This window comes from Rattus norvegicus, chromosome 2 (assembly GCF_036323735.1).
Source record: "Rattus norvegicus strain BN/NHsdMcwi chromosome 2, GRCr8, whole genome shotgun sequence".
In the NCBI taxonomy this organism is placed as follows: Eukaryota; Metazoa; Chordata; class Mammalia; order Rodentia; family Muridae; genus Rattus; species Rattus norvegicus.
In genome coordinates this window covers 198,536,617-198,555,451 of record NC_086020.1, presented here as the reverse complement: position 1 = coordinate 198,555,451, position 18,835 = coordinate 198,536,617, and the positions used below count along the sequence as shown (strand labels likewise).

The following is an 18,835-nucleotide window of genomic DNA, read 5'->3' as shown; positions in this document are numbered from 1 at the left end:
GACTTTTTTTTAAAGATTTATTTATTTATTTTATGTGAGTACACTGTCGCTCTCTTCAGACACACCAGAAGAGGGCATCAGATCCCATTACAGATGGTTGTGAGCCACTATGTGGTTGCTGGGAATTGAACTCAGGACCTCTGGAAGAGCAGTCAGTGCTCTTAACCACTGAGCCATCTCTCCAGCCCAACTGAAGACTTTTTAATGAATATATTTTACAAATTCACTGGAGAATTAAGCAATGCTGCCTGCATTGGATGCAATTCTGGGCCACAGGTCTGCACATTCCTTTGCAACTGGAGCAGTGATAGCAGAACCTTTCTACTGTATGACTTTTGTTGTTGAATTATCACTGCTTCAGTGGGGCATCTTTCTTAGCTCTGGTTTTATTCCCCCCCCCCACCCCTTTAAGGTTTATTTATTTCACGTATGAGTGCTCTGTCTGCACATAACCCAAGTGCCAGAAGAGGGCATCAGATCCCATGACAGATAGTTGTGAGCCACCTTGTGGTTGGTGGGATTTGAACTAAAGACCTCTGGAAGAACAGTCAGTGCTCCTAACCTCTGAGCCATCTCCCTAGCGTACTAGATTACTTTTCAGTAGATTGCAATGTTTGTCAAATTGCTGCTAGATATTACTATGAATGAGCCATTAAAGGACAATAAATCATTATCTTGAAGGTAATGAGGCCCGGCCAGGCTTCGTATTTGAATTTTGTGGGCCAGACAAATGGTTCAGCAGGGAAAGGCACTTTGCTACCAAACCTGATGGCTGAGTTTGATTCCTAGGACCCCCATGGTGGAAGGGGGAAGTCCCTGCAAGTTGTCCTCTGATAGCCATACAGTCGATCTGTCACAAACACACCCATGCATGGATGCACATAAAAAAACCTTTTAGAAATAACTTTACAACAAGATAATAATTTAGAGGGGGAAAAAAGTCTTTCAATGACTTTAGGCTCCATAAACTTAAATTTGCCTGTAGGCAACTGGAATTTAATGAAATAGGATAGAAAAATATGAGTTTTGCAAAATCTTTGTTTCAGGTTACTTTTTCAAAAAATTATTTATTTATTATATGTAAGTACCCCGTTGCTCTCTTCAGACACACCAGAAGAGGGCATCGGATCCCATTACAGATGGTTGTGAGTCACCATGTGGTTGCTGGGATTTGAACTCAGGACCTCTGGAAGAGCAGTTGGTGCCCTTAACCACTGAGTCATCTCTCCAGCCCTCAGGTTACCTTTAAAACTGTGTTCATTTCTGGTCTGTGTGTCTTTTGTGAGAGTCTGATCTCTTTCCTTCAGCTGTGGATTCCAGGGATTGAACTCAGATCATCATGTTTGACTGGCAGGTGCTTTCACCCCCTCAAGCCATTTTGTCAGTCCTGGTTCCGTTTATACAACCAAGGTATGTGTTTGGACATATGTACACATGCACACTTGAGTGGGCACACACACACACATTGTTGAAAACTCAGTGCAGTGTAAAAAACATGTACAAGAAGGTAGGCACACATGGAATAGCAGTGCGTTTAAAGAGTGGACTTTCTGAAACGAACTCACACACTGGCGAATATGTGAGTAGGGAAATACTCTGCTCATGTCTGTGGTTGAATTCTCTACAACTAAAATGAAAAAACAAAACCAAAAACAACCTCCTCCCTCCAAAAACTAAAGCTATATGTATCGGGACAGATGATAGTCACAAAACAAAAGCAAGTCAAAGCACCGTGATATTAATGGAATAAAGTTTCGAACAGTTTGAAAATATGATGGTGTGCTATCTCTGTGCTGCTCCTAGACATAGTGTGATTGGGGGTTGGGGGGCTGATACACAGGACAGAAGAACGATGGACTTGAGGCAAACAAGGCTGGTCACTGGATGTTGGTAATATGCATTATTTATCCTTATTGTTCTTATTATTACTGTTATTTGGTTTCAAGATAGGGTTTCTCTGTGTCAGTCTGTCCTGACCATCCTGAAACTCACTGTGTAGACCAGGCTGGCCTCGAACTCAGAGTCTGCCTGTCTCTGCCTCCCATGTGCTGGAACTAAAGGTGTATCCACCACTGCCTAGCAGGAATATATATTATTTCATATCTGGGTGGTTTGGGCATTTACACCTCAGCACAGAAATGACTGTAGAACAGGAATCTAAGACAACAGAATAACTTTTTGAATCTAAGAATAATAGAACAACAGAATAAGTATTGAGCCTTACTGTATGAATGTTTGCCTGCTGTACATAGGTATATCTGGTGTGCGAGCCTGGTGCCCAGAGGCCAGATGGAGCCATGGCTAGCCTAGAACTGGAATTGCAGATGATTCTGAGTTGCCATATGAGTTCCAGGAACCAAACCCTGGCTCTCTGAGAAAGCAATGTTCCTGACTGCTGAACCATTTCTCCTGTTCCCATGATTTATTCACGGCATATCTGTGGACTCTTTTAGCCCAAATCTTCATGTAACTCCACGGCAGAGGTTTCCTTCAGTCCCAGCCTTAGCTGGTTGCCCCACCCACTCATGGCCAGGTTTGGGAAGACATCTATTCAATGACTGAATTGTATAAATAACAGCAGAACGTTTAATCAAAAAGCATTGGTTTTGAAATGCTGGAAGGATCGTGGTAAATCATCAAAGAATGACTTTGATGGATGAGAGTTAAGAGCAAAGGAGGGAGGCTGGTCCCCTCCTGGGTCTGTCTGCCCATTGGTTTATTCGGTTTCTTTGGTTAAATGAAGTCATCTTTTACTACTTCGGGAACACTCTTTGTAAACCTAATGTGTAATACAACTGCTCACTTCCGGCTCCCACGTAACACTTTTCGTAAATGAGGCCCATTCAAAGGCAATGAAAAGGCAACTTTGCCTAGTTTTCAATACAAACTCTAATCTCCGCTTTCTCGGTTCCTGGGAGACTTCATTCTCATTGAAATAGTGTTCGCGATTAAAAGGAGATCGAATTCTTACTTTTTAAAGTTTGATAACTTTAAAATTCATTAACATCCAAATGCCGTTTGTTGTTAAAAAGTAAAACCCGTTCAGATGCTGAGTAAAAGGCTATATAGTTCAGTTCTTTGTCTGTTCTGACTGGTGGAGCACCGTTATTACAGCAGCAGAAGCACTAAGGGTGCCTTAGGAAAATTGTGTGCTCTAGTCATTACGGTATGTAAAAGAAGAAAAACCCTTCCCCAGAACCTAGGAAAACCGGGAAAGCTGCACTAGAGCCCACGCATCCCGTGTAGGTTCCTGGGACCTTGGCCGTGGTGTTGGAGCCCTGAGCTATTTCAGTGGGGACTCATCCTGGAAGCTTCTGGGAAAAACCCGGAGCCTTCTGGCAGCCCGACGGCTAGCAGGCTCCATGGGTCCCTTTAAGGCGCTCTACCCGCGGAAAAAGGAGAGAGCAAGGGGCGGGAGCAGGTTCGCGATCGCACGCCACGTGACTCGACTGCCAAGTCTGCCAGCGAGTTTGACAGGAGTTTGAATCGGACTCGGGGGTTTTCTGCAGCCGGCGGGGCAGCGCGGCGGACAGAGCCTCCGAGAGCGCGAGCAGCAGCGCCCCCACGACCCAGCCCGCCAGCCTGGAGCCCGGCCTGCCCACGGCCGCGAGCCCGCCGCCCCCAGCGCCCCCGCGCGCCCCGCAGCCTCCCGGCCAGGGAGTCGAACCCCCGCACTGCGCCCCGACGCGCCAGCATGTCCTCGACGGAGAGCCCCGGCCGCACCTCGGACAAGTCTCCGCGCCAGCAGGTACGCCTGGAGTGCCTAACCCGTGGAATCTCGCTAGCCCCTGTCCACCTAATTGTCCCGCGTGTGTCCGATTCCGCCTTCCCCGCCCCCCAACGTGAGTAGAGGGGCACCCATGTTTTCCCTCCGGGCCCTCCGCCTTGACCGTCAGCTGGCTTTGTCTCTGCAGGTGGACCGCCTGCTCCTGGGGCTGCGCTGGCAGCGCCTGGAGGAGCCGCTGGGCTTCATCAAAGTTCTCCAGTGGGTGAGTCGGCCCTAACCCCGGGCTATTTCGGGAGCCTGGATTGTGACGCGGACCAGAAGCAATGTGGCCCCGGAGGAGGCTAGGGAGATGCAGCAGGCCCAGCCACCGCGGAAGGGTGGGGGATAGCGACAGGTGGGCGGGGGAGGGGAGGACCAGGGCTGCTGCTCCAGCGCTCGGTGGAAGGAGGGAGAGGAGCCAGGCATGCGGAGTCCCGGATTCGGACCTTCTATGTGCAAGGCGCCTTTGCCCAGGGCGCTCACATTTCACTCGGACGAGAGGACCTGGGTGTAACCTTTCCAGAACTCTGATCCTGCACATACCACTCTTCAGTGGCGGGAGGGGAGAGGAGGACAAGGAGGGTAAGGTCCACTTTGCAGTGAGAACAAAGCTACTACGAAGGGCACCAGAGAAGGAAGAGGGTTACAGAAACCATCCTGCCCGGAACCCTCTAGGACCTGGATAATCCTGGGGGTGGACTCAGGGGACAGACTTCCAGCTGAAGTCAGTGGAGTCATTTGGGAAACTGTAACCAAGTAAAGAAGTGGATGAATGAATGAATGAATGAACAGTTTCCCAACCCAATGATTAAATAAAAAACAATTAAGACAGAAGAAAAATGTGGCAGCTAGCATAAAGAACACAAAACTGGGAAGGTGAAAGGGTAGGTTGCAAGCCTAGATTTACCTTTCTCAGCTCTGTGACCTTGGGCAAGCCACTTCTCTTGACACTGGTTTCCAGCATTAGTCAAACATGGATCAAACCTGTCAGCATACTAGAGTATAGCTCAACATTGAATTTACCCTGTGACCTGCCCAGGTCCTCAGTTTCCCCTTCTTTAGTCTAGTGGGAACACTGTATGGTTTCACTGGTACTTGGAGACATTGGTAAGCCCTCTTTCTTAGACCAGCACCCAAGTTCTCCATAAATTAGGAACATAGACAGATACAGTTAGTTTTTCAAATCATAAAAACTTGGGGAACATTTTGTGTATTCTTGCAGAAAAGGTTTTGTTAGACCAGCCATATACCAAACTCTGTACGAAGTTATTAATGTGCCCTCAGCACTGGATTCCGCTAGGGACCAATTTACCATGAATACCCAAGAGGACTTTGAATTCACAGGAGATAGGACTTAGCACGATGTCACCAAATCCTAAGTAATTGTGGTTTGGATGGAAATCATCAGATCTGGAGTGCATTTGGGATTGTCTCTTGGTATCTGAGACCCTCATGGGCTGCGGGCCAGCCTGCAAGTCCCAAGAGTAAATAAACTCTGGGACTTTCCATGTCCTCTGCTGCCTCAAGAGTGGGGCCAGTGTTGATTGAACTCTTTCACTTCTTGACCTTCCTTGTTCTGACTTGAGTACCAGAGGGGACCGAATAGGAAAGGTAAGGTTTCAAAGTAACTGGCACTTTGAAGTAAGGAGGCACTGTGAGCAGTCCTGAGGAACAAGTGCTCTGTAAGACAGAGGAGTAGATCTAATGGAAAGTGACAAATTGTCAAGGGATGGGAAACAATAGGAAAGACCATGACTTTATCTTCCCTGGGAAGATTCTAGAAAGATTCCTTCCTTAATCCTGCCCGTTCTCACCACTACTTCCTACAAAATTCCTGCACACAGACTCCTAGCTCAATGGTTCAGTCTTCTTCCAAAGATACCCTAAGAATTAAGACCTTTCTGACTTCTGTGGTCTCCAACTTTAGGGAAGGAGTTGTACAAAACAGGAACTATCTTGCTCTTATACTGCTAAATCAGGTCTTTGGAGGATAGACTTGGAAGTGGTCTTTATTCACACAGTGGCTCTCCACCTGTGGGTTGAGACCCCTTTGGAGTTAAATGAGCCTTTCACAGGGTTCACCTAAGACCATCAGGAAACACAGATATTAAATCATAATTCATAACAGTAATAAAATTACAGTTATGAAGTAGCAACAAAAACAGTTTTATGGTTGGGGAGTCACCACAACATGAGGAACTGTATTAAGGGGTCACAGCGTTAGGCGGGTTGAGAACCACTGCTTCACAAAGTAGCATCACGAGGAGCCTTGGTTTGCTTTCAGTGCTATCTCGGGTAGCCTAAACACAGGGTGTGAGTTTGACTTGCTTGAGTCTTTGCAGATGAACAGAAAAGCACATAGGAGCCAGCGTGAAAAGCAGTCCTCACCACAGGAAGAACAGAAAGCATAGAGCTTGTAGTTACTCTAACGGTAACTGAAAACTTATATCATTACCGTCCAAAGGCAAGGGTTAAACTGGAACCCCTGTGAGAAGAAAGTGCTGTAGTCAGAACTTCCCAGCCATCGGGAGGCAAAGGCAGGCGGATCTCAGCCTGGTTTACCAAATCAGCCAAACTAATCAAAAGATTCCAAAATGAATCTAACCTAAGTTCCTATTCAAGAATTTTACATTGTCTATATCAGGCCAGCCAGATAGCTCACTCACTCACTCACTCTACCTGTCCGTCCATCCATCCATCCATCTATTATAATTTTCTTTTAAGACAGGGTCTTTCTATGTAGCCCTGGTTGTCCTGGAATTCACAGGGCTAGGCTGTCATCCAGCTCATAGAGATTTGCTTGCCATATATGGAGGTCAAAGAAGTTGGTTTTTTCTTTTTCACTCTTACTTAGATTTTGGAGGTGGAACTCCAATTCATCAGAGATACATGGCAAGTGTCTTTACCCACTGAGCCATCCCATTGGTCCCAAAAGCTAGCATTAATAGAAACGAAGTCTAAGATTAGATGGACTTTTACTTAAATTCAATCTCTGCTTTTCATCCCTCAAAGCTCGGGTAAGGGTTGAAATCTTTATGGGCTTCATTTTCCTCATCTGATGCTACGCTATGTCCTGTAGGTTTACTGGAAGGATTATGGATAGTAATGTCTACAGAACATAGACCATTCCTGAAGGTCACAGTGAGAAGATTTCATAAATGTGTGCTCCCTTCTTTCCTATTCCCAAACCTTCTCTAATATTTTTCCTTATGTAGACTGTCCCGCAAGACTTGCCTTTTGGTGAGGTTACTCTAATGTCACCAACAACCCTTCAGTTTGAATGCAAGGTGCAAAAGAATCCAGGTGACTCAGTTATATGGGATTCCAATTTCTTACAAATAATAGATTATATTAACTTTATCCAAGTAAGCCCTCCTGATGTTGGCTGACGACCGTTGTGGGAGGGCATTCGGAGAGCTATAATACAAGGGAGTTATTTCATTGGTGGGATTCGTTTTGATTTGTTTGACACATTTTTTTCCTGCTGGAGAGTTTGAATGGATGCTGTCAGAGTTCACAGCACCAATAGATAGTGAGGCAGGACTGGGGGAAAGATCCTGTGTTCTTGTGCCTCGAACTCCCTGGTGATTAGTGTCCTTTGGGTTGACACCAGTGTATACGGTAAACCAGTTGTCAGCAAAGTGGAGCCCCAACCTTAAACTGGGAAGGTTATTCAAAGAGATGCAAAGGCAGGAGGCAGAAAAGGCAGAGGTGGGCAGAGTATGATCATTCCCAGCATCTGCACTCTGGAAATGCCCTTGCTCTTGATATTTGTATGCAGCGTTTGTTCTTTATGGCCAATGGGATAGCTCATAGCCTTGTGCCTGTGAGAGGGATTTCGAGTTCTTTTCTTCTTGTTCCTGCAGATTAGTCCCCTATGTGTTTATGGCAGAAGCAAATCTGGTACAGAAAAGGAGAGGGTTTGAAGCCATGAATGGGCTGGACAGGTATCTCTGCTCCTGCACCTGGGGCAGAACACCTGCCTCTCCCCTTGTGGCATGCACTGTACAGAAGAGACCTTCTCTTCAGTCTTAGGGGGACCACAGGGTCTTACTCAACCTCCGTATCAATAGCATCAGGGTACAAGGTAGATGCTTAGTTTCGAATGAATGAATGAATGAATGAATGAAGCTCAGAACAGAAACTCAGAAGATGTAAACTTGAAGTCCAGCTCTCACACTAGCTAAATATGATTTGGAGAACGTTACATAGTCAGAAGAAAGAGGGCTTCTTCTGTTTCCAGAAGTGGAATGAGACTTAGAATTTTAATAGGTGATGGAAAAGTTCTGCAGTCTGTGCTGGCCAGTAGAGCAGTGGTTTGCTCTGTGTGACTATCCAGTGCTTGCTATGTGGCTGGTATGACGGAGCAGCTAAATCTTAGCTTATGTCTCATTTTATTTGAAGTAACATAAATAACCATAGGTGGTTGGACAGTATATACATACATGTTGATCAGTATAGTTCTAAGGCATAAACTCCAAGAGGACAGCCCCTCCCCCGTCTCATACACATGCACATGCACATGTGTGTCCACGCACACGCACAATCCCCACACACACACCCACACACATCCCCCACCAAACACTGTCCCTCATGTTAAAGTGCCTGCTACAGGTACATACTTGAGAAATGCCACCTTTTGGCAGATGTTCCACAGTGTCCCAGGAAGAAGAGGTTCCATACTGCCCTGAGTTAGGAATCTTTTCCTGTTCCTTTATACTCACCAACCAATAGCCAGTGAATAAAAACACACCAGCCCAACTGTCCCTTCCGAGAGTGGGACACCCTCACTGTGTCCTGTTCTAGGTCCCAGAAGCCAAAGGGGACAAAGACTTCTAGGGGCAATCAGAGACCCACAGAGCAAATGAAGAAGAGACAGTCTCTGCGAGGAAGAGATAGTGAAGGGTCACTGCTCTGCCTCAAAGGCCAGCTTTGAGTATGTTAATGGTGATGATACAGAGGCTTCTAGTGACTTCTCTCTGGCTCTTTCAGGAAGGTGAACCAACTGTCCTCTACTGCAGCTTTCAAAGCTTAGTTCAGAGGTGGAGGCTGTGTAGCCATTGCAGGCAAGTTAGATTGTCTCCTTTCCTTGGTGCCTTTACCTATATAGATAATTATCATTTGTTTGGAACAAGTCTACTGAAAACAGGGGCACACATGACCTTTAGAGAGCAGTCAATGGCTCTAGCACGGACTTCTGCTGGGCCAGGCCATGCTAGGCAGGGCAGTAGCACTGGATACCACCCAGGGGCAGAGCACAGCTGTTGCTAAACCCAGCCAAGAGCATGCTCTGCCGATAGCACTAACTTCAGAGGGTAGAAGAATTCCAGAGCTGGAAGCAGCCTCCAAGTTATCCCCAAGTCCTTCATTTTAAAAATAAAGAAACTGGGACTCAGAGAGCCAAAGCCACCTAGCAAATAAGTTACAGGGCCAAGTCTAGGACCCAGGTTTCTTGATTCCTAATCTAGAGCTCTTTTTACTCCAATCTGCAGTAGGAAAATAATGTACAATGCTGCTCTTGACTGGATGTAAGTCTGGAGTAGAGATTACTGTCTTCTCACTTAATGTCCAAAACACTGACTGAGTCACAGAGAAACAGATAGAAACAAACCATTAACAGAGCGTATTCACCATTTTGTAAGAATACTTGTATCATGCTAATGGTAAGTGCTTAGAAAACGGGCTGCGGGGCTGGAGAGGTGGCTCTGCAGAGAAAAGCGCTGACTGCTTTTCAAAGGCCCTGAGTTCAAATCCCAGCAACCACATGGTGGCTCACAGCCGTTCATCTGTAATGGGATCCGATGCCCTCTTCTGGTGTGTCTGAAGACAGCTACAGTGTACTCACATACATGAAATAAATAATTCGAAGAAGACAAAGATGAAGGAGGAGGAGGAGGAGGAGAAGGAGGAGAAGAAGGAGAAGGAGGAAGAAGGAAGCGGTCTGGATGGACATCATGGTAGGGCAGGAGAATGCAGCTTTTACTTTCTGTTCTAATTAATGTGTGGTCTCCAGGAAAGAAACGTAAGAATCATAGGTTGGGGACTTTTCAGATCACTCACGCCAGAAGTTGTGATGAAAGATGGACAGGAAAGCAATCTAAGTGGTCTGACACGCCCCTGCTTCCTACCACTGGGAAGTGACAGCAGCAACAGGTTATGAAGAGGAGCAGGCAGCAATGAGAAAGGCAAGTGGAGGGGACTTGTCTCTGGGTTTGAGCCAGGCCTGTGGACATTCACCCAGTCAGCACTGTTGCTAGAAGGGAAGAAAAGTCAGGCTGGCAGCACCATGAGATGGCTTGGTAGAAGCTTCCCTGGCTCCATACCTCCGTTGCGTTAGGAAAATATTCCAAGTTAGCAATAAGGTAAGGGCAAGAGTCTATGACTGTTCGAGGAGGAATGAAAATGAAATTAAATGAACAATGTTCCAAGCACAGCTGATCTGACTTGATGAAAGGGAAATCTGTTGGTCAGATGTGGTGGCACATGTGTTTAATGCCAGCACTCGGGAGTCAGAGGCAGGCAAATCTCTGAGTTCGAGGCCAGACTAGACTACCCAGAGAAACCCTGTCTTGAAAAAAAAGTGAGTGTGTGTGTGTTTCTGATCTCTTGTTTGGAGAAAAAGAATAAATCTAGCTTTGAAACAGACGTTTCCAAAGCCAGAATTATAGCCATTATCTTAAGCGGTCATTTGTGGGCTGGAGAGGTGGCTCGGCGATTAAGAACACTGACTATTCTTCCAGAACTCCTAAATTCAATTCCCAGCAACTACCTGGTGGCTCACAACCATCTGCAATGGGATCTGATGCCCTCTTCTGGTGTGTCTGAAGACCACACAGCAACAGTGTACTTACATAAATAAAATAAATAAATCTTTAAAAAAAAGAGAGAGAGGTCATTTGTGCCCAATAGAGAGATCTGGAAACTCTTTTTCCCCCCTCTGAGGAAGCACTCAGAGTCTACCTTCTTCACTTGGCTACTTTGTCCAACGCTTTGTTCAGAGAACACAGGTCTGCAGTTGAGAGAAGAACTGCAGCGAGGGTCCCTACCGGGAGGAACTCAATAAAAGGAATTGTTACTCTGTGTCCACTGAGCACCTGCACCCCGTGGTAAAAGGGTGATTCTTTGAGAGACCTTCAGATTCTCAAAGGGGCTTCACTTTCTCTCAGCTCTTTGCTATTTTCGCCTTCGGGTCCTGCGGCTCTTACAGCGGGGAGACGGGAGCCTTGGTTCGCTGCAACAACGACCCCAAGGACGTGAGCTCCATCATTGTTTTGTTCGGCTATCCCTTCAGGTGAGTAAGGATTGGTTCGAACCCAGTGCCCTTCTTTCACTACGTTAGCAGGGCTTTCTCCCTCCTCTGCTCCTATCAACTTCTCATTTGTTTCTGCTCAGAGGACATACAATCTAAAGACCATTTATTGTGTGCTGTTCTAGATAGAAATAGAACAAGACCTGGATCATTCTGTCCTTTAGCCATTTTCAGACACTCTGACCAGAGTGACACATGGATATATTATTGTTATAGTGGTCCAGTCCAAACTCAAACAATGGCAGCTCACCACAGCTTAAACAGGGCAGGGGTTGGGGAATGGGGGGGGGGGTGGAGGGGTGATAAGGAATCCAGCCATTGGGGTCTGGGCCAGTTGGGCAGCTCTCTCTGACTCTCTGCATATTCCTCTGTGCCTTGAAGGAAGGAAGCTTATTAGAGTTTAGTTATTAAACAAGAGATGTGGGATGCTCAAGGATGTCACCCAAACGCAAGGAGGTACACCTTGGCCAGGAAAAGAAGAGGGAGGTTCTTTCTGACCAGGAAGTAGAAGAGAATACTAATCCCTGAATGTTTGGAAGTCTAGTGGGGGAGGAGAAATGACTGTTCAGGAAAGGATGGAGACAGAACACGTCTTTTCAGAGTGTCCGAAACCGCTTCACTGTCTAACTTGGATTAATTATCTCTTTACACAACAAGCTACAGTTTTTTCACTTTATGTTGTCCAATGTGGCCAAATCAGGGAGGCCTAAATCAAGTCTACGAATGGGTAACTTAAACCTTAATTTGGCCGCTGCTTAATATGGGTCTGTGTGTTCACTGAATCTGATTGTCTAGTGGCTTAGGGACCAGAAATAGTTGGATGGCATATATGTTATGACTTAAAGGTCCGTGGAGATACTTAGAGACTCTAGCTAGACAGATGGGTATGGAGTAGGTGCAAAGAGGGACATGGGGTTTGCATGGAATCTTGGACTAGGACTGTAGCTCAGCTGTTAAAGTACTTACCCAGCATGTGTGAGACCACAAGTTCAATCCCCAGTAGTCCCAGAAAAAAAATGAGCAGAATCTTGAGGTATCGCTTCTCTTGACTGCAAGATTTCCTCAGGAGTTCCTACCTACATGACTCCTTCCCCAGGGTGAGGCCCAGCACAGGAACCCTTCTTGGGCAGAGTGGGAGAGGCTAGCCCTAGCTCAGCATGACTTCCCTTACCACCTCTAGGTTGTACCAGGTCCAGTATGAGATGCCTCTCTGTGATGAGGAATCCACATCCAAAACCATGAACCTCATGGGAGACTTCTCTGCCCCCGCCGAGTTCTTTGTGACCCTTGGCATCTTTTCCTTCTTCTATACAATGGCTGCCCTGGTCATCTACCTGCGCTTCCACAAAGTCTACACGGAGAACAAACGCTTCCCATTGGTGGTGAGTGAGCATGGCCCAGAGGGACGGGACCAATAAATGGAAGAGACATTTGTTAGAAAGCTGGAGTCAGAGATGGAGGGAAGGTCAAAAGTAACGGCTCCTCTGAGTCCTTGATTCCTACATGTGGAATAGAACAACCTCTCAGTGGTTTGTTTGCAGTCAGAGAAAGCAAGACAGTGTCTTTATATTAGGTCAGACTCTAGAGCTGACCTAATGGGTTCAAATCCCAGCACTTGCTCTCAGTAGCTGTGTGACATTAGACAAGTTGCTCAGCTCTCTGTGCTTTAAATGAAGTAATGATTGTGTCAGTGTTGTAGGAGGATAGAATGTGTATGCATGTGCAGCACCTGACATGTAGTTACTCTCCGAGAGAGCCATATAGTATTGGTATTGTTTCATTTACTTCCTCTGTATTCCAGGCATTCAAGATGGGACGTGTGCTTTAGAGATCTCAATTCTCTTCTGAATGTGTCCTTTTCATTACTTACAGTCTGAGCAATTATGATTGAAGGGGAGTTGAGAGGAAAGAGTGGGGAGTTTAGGAAACTTGGGTCGCAAGGAGGGAGGGTTCCAAGCAGATAGATGCCATGACAGCTCGTTGCCTGACCTTAATCCTACTGGAAGGAACAAGGTCGTCTGGGTGGCAGCATTCCTTTGGTAGCACTGAACAAAGTCCTCAGGTAGGATGGGAAGAGACATCTTACTTGGGACCTCAGGATTCTTGTGTGATTGGAGGAAGGAAAAGTAATTGATGCTCACCGGGCTCTTCTGAATGTCTTCTTCCCTCTGCCCCCTTAGGATTTCTGTGTGACCGTCTCTTTCACCTTCTTTTGGCTGGTTGCTGCCGCTGCCTGGGGCAAGGGCTTGACTGATGTCAAAGGGGCCACACGGCCATCCAGCCTGACTGCAGCCATGTCTGTGTGCCATGGAGAGGAGGCAGTGTGCAGTGCTGGGGCCACGCCCTCTATGGGGCTGGCTAACATCTCTGTGGTGAGACTTGTGATCATTGGAGGGGTCTGGGAATGGTGCACTAGCCCAGCTGCCCAGCTAGCTAACCAGTGCTGAGAGGAATAGGGAAGGTGTCCCCAGAGACGAGATGCTCTGCACCTACACTAGTAACCCCTGCATCTGACGGTGACCTGAGAGGATATGGATGAGACGGATCTGAGTCACTCCTTCACCGTCCTTCCACGCTTAGCTGCCCCGGTGGTTGCCCTCTCTTGTTTGTCCGACCGTGTGTTCCATGGGAGCATGTACAGAAGGGGTTTATGGCTGTGAGTGGACTAGGATGAGGGAGACGCCGTCCCTCGCCGTTTAGCCTTCTCTACTGAAATGGTTTTGGCAGGCAGTGGTGGGCTCGGCTGGGAGGCAATCCAAGTCTTAGCCATTCCGTTGTAGTTTTGAGCTACACCTCTGTAAGCTAATAAACACCCATAGCATTACACTTCCCAAATGTCCCATCATCTCACTCATCTCAGAACTCCTCAGAAAATGTCCCAGACCTTCCCATGGCCCACAGTTGAAATGCCTAATGGCTAGTGCACCAAGGAGCCTTATAAACCCTGCACATGGTTTTTTTCTTCCGCGTGTGTGTGTGTGTGTGTGTGTGTGTGTGTGTGTGTGTGTGTGTGGTAGTTGTCTTCAAACACACCAGAAGAGGGCATCAGACTTCATTACAGGTGGTTCACCATGTGGTTGCTGGGAATTGAACTCAGGACCTCTGGAAGAGCAGTCAGTGCTCTTAACAGCTGAGGCATCTCTCCAGCCCCTCCAATTTTTAATTATAAAAATTTTCATGGGATAGTGGGTTTCTGGAGGGAAACTGGGAAGGTAATAACATTTAAAATGTAAATTAAAAATCCAATAAAAGAAAAAATGAAAAAATTCATATATATATCATCCAGAAAAGTTGAAAAGAATTTACAGGGAAGGCCTACATAGTCACTTTCCATCTGCTTTATATGCGTTTATCTGTCTTTCATTATCTATACTTTTATCTATTTTTTAATCTATTTTTATTTGATTTTTGAGAGACAGTCTGTGTATATTACCCAAGCTGCCTTTGAACTCACAGTTCTTTTGCCTCAGCCCTCTGTGTACTGGGTTTACTGATTTGCACCACTACGCTCAGCTTTTCATTTTATTTGTGTTGTGAGACCCAGACTGGCCTCAAGTTCAGTCTTCCTTCCTTAATTTCCTAAGTGCTACGATTACACAGGTACAACTCACCAAACCTAGTTTATTGATCCCATTATTGTCATTGTTGTTATTTTGAGACAAAATCTTACTATACAGCCCTGGCTAGCTTGGAACTCACTATACAGAACAGGCTGGCTTCCAGTTCGCGGGGATCTGCCTACCTCTGTCTCATAAGTACTAGAGTTAAAGGTGTAAACCAACATGGCTAGTTCAGTCCACTTTTAAACGCTTTAAAAAGTGGACTGCAGGCGGTTGGGGATTTGGCTCAGTGGTAGAGCACTTGCCTAGGAAGCGCAAGGCCCTGGGTTCAGTCCCCAGCTCCGAAAAAAAGAAAAAAGAAAAAAAAGTGAACTGCAAGCATCAGTATCTTTCTCCCTGACTATTAATATTTATTATCGTTGTTTTGTGTTTTGAGACAAGGTCTCTCTACATAGCCCTGGCTGTCCTGGAACTCTCTGTATAAACCAGGCTGGACTCACACTCACAGAGATCCACCTGCCTCTGTCTCTACTGGGATTAAAGGCATGTGCCACAACACCCTTATGTGTTTCAAAATATTTTAAATAAATATTTTAATAGAGCTGATGTGGCATACATCTGTAATACCAACAGCTTGTCCGACAGAGGCAAGAGGGTTATGGGTCCTAGAACAGGCTAGGTGCACAGAGAAAATAAAAGAATAATAACAAAAACAATAGATGTTTGAATAAAGCCTTTGCTTAGTTTTTAGCCCTAGGGGAGTACCTTGGACAGCTCCAGACACATTCATCTCAAGAAGGCAAGCAAGCTTGTGTTCCTTGATTTACTTAGCATTCCCGGGGCCAGATTTGAATAGTAACCAAGCTACACTGTGAGTGAGTACTCTGGACAGAGTTTAGACACTTTCACTAGAAGAATCTTTTAATAGCCTTGAGTCCTGTCTCTATACCAAATTCTCCGTGCTTTTCCTCCCCGCCCCACTTTTATGTAGCTCTCCCGTGACTGTTCTCACAGACTCTCCTGATTTCTTTTGTAGCTCTTTGGCTTTATCAACTTCTTCCTGTGGGCTGGAAACTGTTGGTTTGTGTTCAAAGAGACCCCATGGCACGGACAAGGCCAGGACCAGGGCCAGGGCCCCAGCCAGGAGAGTGCAGCAGAACAGGGAGCGGTGGAGAAGCAGTAAGCAGCCCTCATCTGCCTACTCCCCAACTGGACATGGACAGCACCTTCTCATCTCCTCCAGCTTCTACAGGACCTTCTTCCTCCTCCTCCTCCCTTACCCCATCACTCTGGACTTTGAGATTTGAGAGAATGGATGGGTAGGCATCAGCTGTTGGTAACCTGGGCAGACCCCCACTGGCTATCCCTCATCCTGCTGGGGCAGCCAATGGCAGGATCTCCGTGCTTCTTGTCCGCTGCCTGGAGTTGGGCATCTTGCTCGGGCAAGTCAGCTGGCAACCTTGCCCTGATTCCCGTGTGGAGGGCCCACCAGTGACTTTGTGACATCCCTCGGTAGCTGTCATCTAATCTGTATCCTATCTCTAGCCCTCCCAGAGCTCACTGTGCTCCCCAATCTCCTCTCTGGCCTCTGTCCATAGCTCTCACCACGTGTGAAGCAGGGAGACCCATTACCTTACCGAAGGTCCCTCTAGGGGTCCACGTGAGACCCGGACCCAGTGGGAGAGGATAGAGTTGCCTATTGCAGCACCAAGGAAGAAAGTCAGGAAAGTTGCTGGCAGAATACGTTTTCTGTCCCCTCAGCCCTCCCTCTCCCTCAGCTGGAACACTTTCAGTAGTGCCCTACACTCCACTTATTCATGAAACCCCTTACACCCTTCTCCTTCTCAGCCTTGGTTTTGTCTCACACTTCGGAAACAAGATGGAATGGCTTGGAACATTTCCCCTTCATTTTCCCATCCCCACCACACCTGTGGGCCCTTCTCCCTTCCCCAACCTTTTGGAGATGAGGCATTTAAGATCTTTTCAAAAGCCTGCCCAGGCCTTCCTTTCATTCCTGTGGGCTTTGGGAGGGCCTGAAGGACCACCATAAGGCTGATGTGCCCAGGAATCCCAGGACATGAATACACGGGCCCAGTTGTCCCTTACTGTCTGTTCATTTTCTCAAGCCAGCTCCTTTTCTAGTTCTTTCAAACCTGTCCTTCCCATCTTAACAAAGAGGGTTCTCTCTCCTCATCTCTCACCTCCACACGGTAGCCAGGCCCCATCCCTTCCCCAGTCCTGGGCAGCCCGATGCTATTGGTGCTTCTTCACTTCGGGACCCAGTTCCATATTTGTCTTTGGTGTGTCTCCTCTTCCTGATACCCCCTTCATCCCCTTTTTGTCCCCAAGGCCTTAGGGTACCAACTGGGTAAATGCCATCCGCCTCCTACCTAGATCAAAACCCCTTGATCTACCCTGGCAGGGTTGCTCAGGGAAAGTGAAGAAGGAAGAAACCAGCCATTTCCCAATATAGTGGCAACGGGCCCACCTAAATCCCAAAGATGAATGTACCTTGTGCCAACCTGTCCTTAAGACACGATCAACCCTCTCCAGCCCCCTTGCCTCTCTCAATGCTACCCACATCAAGATGTATTACTTGGGTGCCCAGGGCTCAGAATCCTTAACTCTGGGCCATTCATTTCTTCTTTGGGTTACAATTTCCCCACCCAACAGAGAAGTATGATATTTACAGACATTACAGATGCTCCCAAGCCCTTCAGTAAAAGAATTTGGAATTTTTGTTTTCTGTTTCAGATTTTAGAGAAAAGATTTGAGAAGGGGAAAATTTGATGAGGATGAGAATGTTCCTAAATCTGAAACTCTCTATCCTAAGTTGTCCTCATGGTTACTTAAGGACAAGGGGGAGAGTTTTGCCTACAACTTTAGATATACAAAGAACAAAGGGGTGACCATTTTTCTTCAAGCAAGTCCCTGTGGGGATCTGGGAGCAGCTTCTACTCGAACTGTGTTTGGATTCTGCGTCCATATTTATAATTTATTTGAACTGTGATGGATACAGTGTTCTCATTTAGGGCCTAAGGTAGCAACTGGCCCATCAACTACTTTAGAAAGGGAGCTGTCCACTCCCAGTGAGCACTCTTACTCCAGAGCTCTCTCTAGGGTTGAGAAGGCTTTTCTTCAGCAAGAGTCTGGCTATGGCCAAAAGAGCCTTAATTTAGGCTATGGCCTTTCTCTCCATGGCTGCCCTCAGAGGAAAGACCAGTTCACCTCATTACCTCCAGGGGGCTGGGCAGCCTGCGTGCCAAGGGCAGCTCTGTCCTCATAAGACTCATGTCCTCTCCAACCAGGGCTGGCACCAGTACTTTGTCTAGTCAGGCCTGGACTAGGAGAAGGTGTCTGGTTTCTCTAGCTATCGCAGGAGGCCAACAAGCGGGGAACTTGCCCTTTGCCCTGGTAGACTCTGACCATGTGGAGATGACCATCTAGGACCTTTCTTAGACATGAGTTCCCATCAACATCCTGATGGTGGGTCTCCTACTTCTGGGATTGCAGATTGAGGGCATGGGGAGAATGTTGCATGTTGTTTTGTGGTGCTTGTTATTACACGTTTGAATAAACAGTGCTGCGAACAGTTGTCAAGAAGAAGCCAAGACCACAGGACTTCTGGGGATTTTTTTTTCCCTCTCCTTTCCCTTGCTCTATGTTCTTGGACAAATTTCAGCATTTCTACCAAGATGTACTCTTCTCCTTGCAACTCTGTGCCCCGGGCAATAGTCTGCTGGGTGAGCAATTGTTCCTGGCAAGCCCCAGTCTAGTGACATCGACTCTTTTGGTGGCACCCAATTAGTCCAAAGAATCCGAGACTCATTAGCAAATTTGGATCAAACTCAAAAGGCAAAAGATAGTGGCTTCCACAATGCTGCCTCCTTTTACTCTCCTACCATCTGTGACCCAGCGGAGGAGTCGAGGGCCATATGCTCCCCTCTCCTCACCATAGGGTTCATGCTGCACAAACTTGCACCCCCATCTCCTCAGACAGTCATGTGTTACACTTATATTCCCTGGAAAAATGTACTTGGGCACAATTTTACATTCAGTCGAATCAGGTTCCTGGGCCTCTTAGGGACCACCTCTGGGTGTGTCTTAGGTTTAGAACTTCGACCCTCAAATATTATTCTTTATGTAGTTAAACTGCTCTTATATGGAAAGCAGAAAGTCACAGACCTTGACTTATTTGCT

General features: G+C 46.8%; 1 protein-coding gene across 1 annotated transcript; it reads left to right on the top strand.

Moving 5' to 3' along the window:
* The first annotated feature begins 3,512 nt into the window (after positions 1-3,512).
* Positions 3,513-18,244, top strand: Sypl2 (synaptophysin-like 2). The gene is made up of 6 exons (NM_001108563.1): positions 3,513-3,748; positions 3,915-3,989; positions 10,933-11,057; positions 12,256-12,457; positions 13,256-13,447; positions 15,672-18,244. The coding sequence occupies exons 1-6, from the start codon at positions 3,695-3,697 to the stop codon at positions 15,816-15,818; spliced, it is 795 nt and encodes a 264-aa protein (NP_001102033.1). The 5' UTR covers positions 3,513-3,694; the 3' UTR covers positions 15,819-18,244.
* The last annotated feature ends 591 nt before the right edge of the window (positions 18,245-18,835 follow it).

Bases quoted from the DNA above. Each gene is read 5' to 3' on its own strand.
- Sypl2 (NM_001108563.1), top strand. From the start codon at position 3,695: ATGTCCTCGACGGAGAGCCCCGGCCGCACCTCGGACAAGTCTCCGCGC. The intron at 3,749-3,914 runs GTACGCCTGGAG...TTGTCTCTGCAG, and splicing joins ACAAGTCTCCGCGCCAGCAG to GTGGACCGCCTGCTCCTGGG. The intron at 13,448-15,671 runs GTGAGACTTGTG...TTTCTTTTGTAG, and splicing joins GGCTGGCTAACATCTCTGTG to CTCTTTGGCTTTATCAACTT.